At 49.5% G+C, this 5,935-nt stretch overlaps 1 protein-coding gene across 1 annotated transcript; it reads left to right on the top strand.

Moving 5' to 3' along the window:
* The first annotated feature begins 914 nt into the window (after positions 1–914).
* Positions 915–5,416, top strand: LOC100282411 (uncharacterized). The gene is made up of 3 exons (NM_001155322.2): positions 915–1,289; positions 1,432–1,623; positions 4,591–5,416. Exons 1-3 carry the CDS (start codon positions 1,065–1,067, stop codon positions 5,215–5,217), a joined length of 1,044 nt encoding a protein of 347 aa, NP_001148794.2. The 5' UTR covers positions 915–1,064; the 3' UTR covers positions 5,218–5,416.
* Positions 5,417–5,935: the final 519 nt, after the last annotated feature.

The raw sequence follows: 5,935 nt of genomic DNA, 5'->3' as shown, positions 1-5,935 counted from the left end.
TCGTTAGATGAGTTTAAATGTGGAGTCAACAATCAATGTTCGAACCCCATTTGTCACACAACAACAAAACTGTGAAAATTGGTGTTTTACATAGTCGTTACATTTCATGCCTCCCACCTTTCACACCTTTGACCAAAATTTGACCAGAACAAGTATTGTCCGTTATTTTCACAAATTTCCAAAAAAACTTGAGAAGTATTCCAGGCATATACAATTTAAAGACCATGGATCAATCTTTAAAATACGAGAGATAACTAATAGACTACATGATATAATTATGATTCTTTGGATCATGAATAATGTTAAGTGACATTATATATGGAGGCTTAGAGAGTCATGTAGAGATATATTATTCGCAAAAAAATATGCCTTTTGTGTTTTTAAATAACTTTTAGAGACTCTCGACATACTCTGTATTAAATAGTTTTGCTAAGAAAAGAGTACAACCGTCCGTCCTCCGTCCACACAGTCACAGACGCGCAAAGAAAAATCCGGGTCAATGCTCCCTCCTCCCCTGCCTGCCAATAACCGGCCGTGCCATCGTGTACCGCCGCGACACGGTGCACGATCGGAGCGCGGATATTTTTGAAGCGCGCGCGCGCACGAACGTGAACACCGTTTGACCGAAGCCGTCGGACCCGGGCCGGCGCGTGCTAGTGGTGTACAGTGTACTGTTTGGTCTTGGTGGTGTAGGAACGCTGACGCACCCGACTCGGCCGGCCGCGGCCTGGCGGCTGGCGGCGTCCGCCCACCACTGGCTGGCCACAGCTCCCCGTGTCGCGCACGGCCCCCGCTCCCTCCTCGCCAACCTCGTGCTGACAGCCCATTGGCCTCGGCCTGCAGCCAGCGGCTATCGGCTAGCGGCCAGCTTCCTTTTTATCAACAACTACTACCCGCCGTGACCTCGCGAGTCGCGACCCGGACGCGACTAGTACACTGCCTGCCAAACAGCTGAGCAGAGTAGAGTAGAGCAGAGGGCGAAGTGCAGCGCAGTGTGCCCCGTCTCGGAACAGCGCGGACCACCAGAGCGTGCGCGTCCGTGCCCCACCCCTCCCTCTCTATCCATGGCGGTCCCCCGCGGGTGCCTCGGGCTCCCCCTGGTCGCCGTGCTCCTCGCGTCCCTCTGCCGCGGCCAGGCGGCGGTGAGGGAGCTCAAGGTCGGGTACTACGCCGAGACGTGCCCGGAGGCCGAGGACATCGTCCGTGAGACCATGGCGCGCGCGCGCGCACGCGAGGCCCGCAGCGTCGCCTCCGTCATGCGCCTCCAGTTCCACGACTGCTTCGTCAACGTGAGCCGCCCGCCCGCCCCACGCATCTGATCTCGCTCCGGTTGCGCTACGTGGCTTCCTCCCTCCCTCCCTCCGCGCGCGGTCGATCTGACGCGATGGATTCTCTCTTCTGCTCCTTCCCGGTGGCGGGGGGCGGCTGCAGGGGTGCGACGGCTCGGTGCTGATGGACGCCACGCCGACGATGCCCGGCGAGAAGGATGCGCTCTCCAACATCAACTCCCTGCGCTCGTTCGAGGTCGTCGACGAGATCAAGGACGCGCTGGAGGAGCGCTGCCCCGGAGTGGTCTCCTGCGCCGACATCGTCATCATGGCCGCCCGCGACGCCGTCGTCCTGGTACGCGCCTCCCCCCCGCACCCTGCACGAGATCCATTGCTTTGTTTTGTTCACTTGGGCTATTCTCAATGCAAAATTTCTAACGTTGGAAATAAAAAATGCTATAAAACTAAGAATAAAAAAATAACTCCTGGGGTAAAATTCCGCTTCAATATTTCGTACACTACCATACACCATTAAATATTACAACTAAATGACCAACGCTTTTAGTGAAACATGTGAAGATGAAATAAACCACTAAATGAAAGTTTCAAACGAGGGTTTTACACTGTTTTCAAAACTTTGTAAACGAGATGACATGATTTTATTCCTATCAAACTAATTTTATCTTTTATAGAATCCATTAAACAAATATTATGTCATATCATCTAAAATTCTAATGTAACGTACGATTAAATGTATATGAAACCACCGTGAAACCAGACTGAGAGTAGCCTTAAACACCAGATATATGCGATACCGATGCACATGGTGTTTCTCTTGACCTGTCATGCGGTCTACCGTTTCCCATTCGCTTCCGCTTTGTCTGCCGTTTCCTGTCCAAATCCTGCGTTTCTTTCTGCTCAGCTCTGTCTGCCGTTTGCACTCCCAAATCCAGCGTTTCCAGTGCAGAACCCAGCGTTGATGGTGCTCCCCACAGCTTCCAGGATCCACTGTGAATAAAAGACAAGAGAAGAAATGAAGAATATCAATTAGAAAAGTTTTTTTTTCCACGAATTGCTTTTGCTGCCACGGCGCAGCGCTGCGCAGCGCTGTGGGCACGGCTGCTTCGTGCTGCTCCACAGCCAAGGCGGCGTGTGCCGGGCAAGGACCTGGCACCTCTAGCTTCATGTCGCGTTCTTCGGAACGCTTTTCGTGCCACTAGCCTTGCGTCGCGTTCAACCTTACGTTCACGTACAAAATGGGCATTCGAGGATTGTCCGCAAGTACAGAATATGGTTGGTGCCATGCCAATGCCAACCGCATCACTCGCGTGTGCGCAGCATGGCCAAGCATTCATCGCTCCGTTTTACATTACATGTTTTATCTGCTTGGTGGGGGGGGGGGGGGGGGGGGAAATGCTTAGGTAGTTTCAATTATCTTCGTACTAATGGCTTTTATCGGGAAATCAATTGACGCTTTCTAAATTTTAGAACAATAAAGGCATTTGATGTACAAGTTGGCAGGCAGGATCACGATCATTTTGCCTACCACTGACCATGGCACCTTACCATTGACGACATGGCGATGCATGCACGGTGCACATCCCAGTTAGGGCATGTTCGTTTAGACCAATCCAGAGGGGGATTGGAGAGGTTTAAATCCCCGTCTAGTCAAAAATGACTAGGCAGGGATTTAAACCCCTTCAATCCCCCTCTGGATTGGTCTAACCGAACAAGCCCTTAGCTGTGCACCTGCAGGGCTGGGCATCACGCGCCTACCCACCCGGCTCGGCTCGCGTCGCGTGCACCTCACACCACCTGCCTCCCTCATGGGCCATATGCAGACTACACAGAGAGGGAGAGCGCCAGAGACCCAGACGGCCAGACCAGACAGATGCGTAGTATATGCATTTGCCCGGGGAACAGAGGGCCACCGCATGGCGCACGGGCACCAAACGTCCAACCCAGCCGGGAAAGGCCAGGCTCGACCCGCCGCGCGCACGAAAGGCGAGCGGACCCCCGTCCACGTGCCGCGGCGAGAGACGAGAGTGGTTCTAGGCTTCGGCGTTTAGCGCGGACAGCTCGTATGGTGCTCCTCGGCCTCGGGTGCTGCTGCCACGGCCCACTGACCACTGGCGCCGCGAATAGCAAAGCTGCCGGCCCCTCCGTCGCCGAGGTGGGATTCTGTTTCTCCCAGATTGGACGATGGCGGGGAAGAGATTTCCGTGGAATGGAGTACTTTTTCGCGTGCTTTTCCCTTGATCCTCACGAATGTTCGAATCGCGGCGTGGAAACAAGCGAGAAGCGACGATGCACAATGCCGTCAGCGCTGATGCCTGGGAGGCTGGGTGGGAGGAACTGCAAGGATACGGTTCGCTCTTCTTGTTGACGGCAACGGCTGCTATGCAAGCGGGCGTGCAAGAGTGGTTCAACGGGATTGATTGGTGCAGGAGTCATATAGGAGTGCTACTAGTATTACGTAATCGTACGTACTACTAGTACAAAACCTGTCGATGTTCCTTGAAATGAAATGTAACTGTACTTGCAATTGAAAGATCAGATGGTTTTCATCAATTTTCAGCAAAAATAGATCTGTTCATCAGATGGTCGCGTAGTACCTCCCCCGTTTTTTTTAAGAAAATGGTCGTTGTACTTTGCTTAAATGTAGTGTGGGTGTGGCACGGGTAGAAGTGACAATGAGCTCTAAATTTTACATTATAAATTTTAAGAATTAGATTAAGTTCGAGCTCTATTTCTAATCATTTTTGAACTAAAATAATTTAGGGATTTAATAAATTGTGAAAAAGCATTTATATCATTGACCCATTGCCACTCCTAGACACTCCAATTTTGTTTCGACTTTTTTTTTGACGCAAAGAAAAAACTGAGATCATATGAATGCTGCGCCGTCCGTTATTGTCAGTAAAGAGTCTGCATTGGCTTACGAATGAGAATGTACTTCTCCGTTAGTTATTTTTTTAAAAAAATAGCAGACGACAAATATTCAAAAATAGAGATAGTATATTGCTATTACTAATATATAGTAATGTTGGACCTACTATCTCCATCTAGAAAATGGAAATGGCACTTCCGGTTGAACTAAATAATCTCAGATTTGACTATATTAATATTGTATCTTTAAATAATTTTGCTATAAAAATATATTTTGCAATTAATCTAGTAATACTTATTGCACACTTGTAGTAGATATTATTGTTTTTATATATATTTAGTCAAACTTGATATCGTTTCTATGTGACTGAAGAGTGGGTCAGATCGTTTGACGTCATCTGACTCTTTCATCTGTTCGGATATGTTGTCACAGACCGGTGGGCCTAACTGGGAGGTGCGGCTCGGGCGCGAGGACAGCATGACGGCGAGCCAGGAGGACGCGGACAACATCATGCCGAGCCCGCGCGCAAACGCGAGCGCTCTCATCCGGCTCTTCGCGGGGCTCAACCTCAGCGTCACCGACCTGGTCGCGCTCTCGGGCTCGCACTCCATCGGCGAGGCCCGCTGCTTCTCCATCGTCTTCCGCCTCTACAACCAGTCTGGATCCGGCCGCCCCGACCCGCACATGGACACCGCCTACCGCCGCTCGCTCGACGCACTCTGCCCCAAGGGCGGCGACGAGGAGGTCACGGGAGGCCTAGACGCCACCCCACGCGTCTTCGACAACCAGTACTTCGAGGACCTCGTCGCGCTCCGCGGCTTCCTCAACTCCGACCAGACGCTCTTCTCTGACAACACCAGGACCCGTCGCGTCGTCGAGCGGCTCAGCAAGGACCAGGACGCCTTCTTCAGGGCCTTCATCGAGGGGATGATAAAGATGGGGGAGCTCCAAAACCCCAGGAAAGGGGAGATACGGCGCAACTGTCGCGTTGCTAACAACTCGCCGTGGCAACCAAGGACGGGGATGGCGTCCGGACAGTCGACATCTGAGCTCCGGTGATGAGGTTGGTGTTTCAGAAGAAATCGAGCCCTGATATGGTACTAATATGTTGACATGCATTGTTGTTTTTTTGGTCGTGTGTAAGTTTTGCACCTACCTATGGCTGTGGTGCCCGAGCTGCGCTCATTGCTGACGTGGGGAATAATTGAGACATTGTGCCTTAGCTCCAATAACGTTCAATATATTTATCCTTTATATCTGTTTTTTACTGTCTTATCTAAAATATTTCATTCCCTATAACTCATTACTCCCCAACAATGTCTTCTAAATCACGTCCTTTATACATAAATACCTATATTAGAGACATTTTATTTTTTGTACATACATATTTGCCATACTCTTAAATATATTGTACATATTTTATTTTTCTAAACCGGTTGTTTAAAGAATTTAAATAGATAGAGAACAGAAACTCTATATATAGAGGATTTGGCAGCGTCCTCTGAATTTAGAGTGCTGTTTAGAAAACGCTGCTGTAGCGAGTATAAGACGACCTCATTCTCTAAATTTAGGATACAATAATATTTAGAGGTCCTTGTTAAAGCTAGTCTTATATAATATGATGACGGTAGCTTAGCCAAAAAATACATCATGTGTTTAGCTTATTCTGCTGATCAGTTTGATTAGAATACAGGGCACGATTGCATATAGTAATACAATTGGTATAAGTCTTGCAAAGAAAATGGTATAAAGTATAAATAGGAAATACTTGGTGAAG

The sequence above is a fragment of the Zea mays genome, chromosome 7, assembly GCF_902167145.1.
Source record: "Zea mays cultivar B73 chromosome 7, Zm-B73-REFERENCE-NAM-5.0, whole genome shotgun sequence".
NCBI classification, from domain to species: domain Eukaryota; kingdom Viridiplantae; phylum Streptophyta; class Magnoliopsida; order Poales; family Poaceae; genus Zea; species Zea mays.
The sequence above is the reverse complement of the archived record's forward strand: the minus strand, read 5'-3'. Positions and strand labels throughout refer to the sequence as shown.

Excerpts from the sequence above, each read along its gene's own strand:
- LOC100282411 (NM_001155322.2), top strand. The coding sequence starts at position 1,065 with ATGGCGGTCCCCCGCGGGTGCCTCGGGCTCCCCCTGGTCGCCGTGCTC. Across the intron at positions 1,290-1,431 it reads TCCACGACTGCTTCGTCAAC|GGGTGCGACGGCTCGGTGCT; the intron begins GTGAGCCGCCCG and ends GGGCGGCTGCAG. Across the intron at positions 1,624-4,590 it reads CCCGCGACGCCGTCGTCCTG|ACCGGTGGGCCTAACTGGGA; the intron begins GTACGCGCCTCC and ends ATGTTGTCACAG.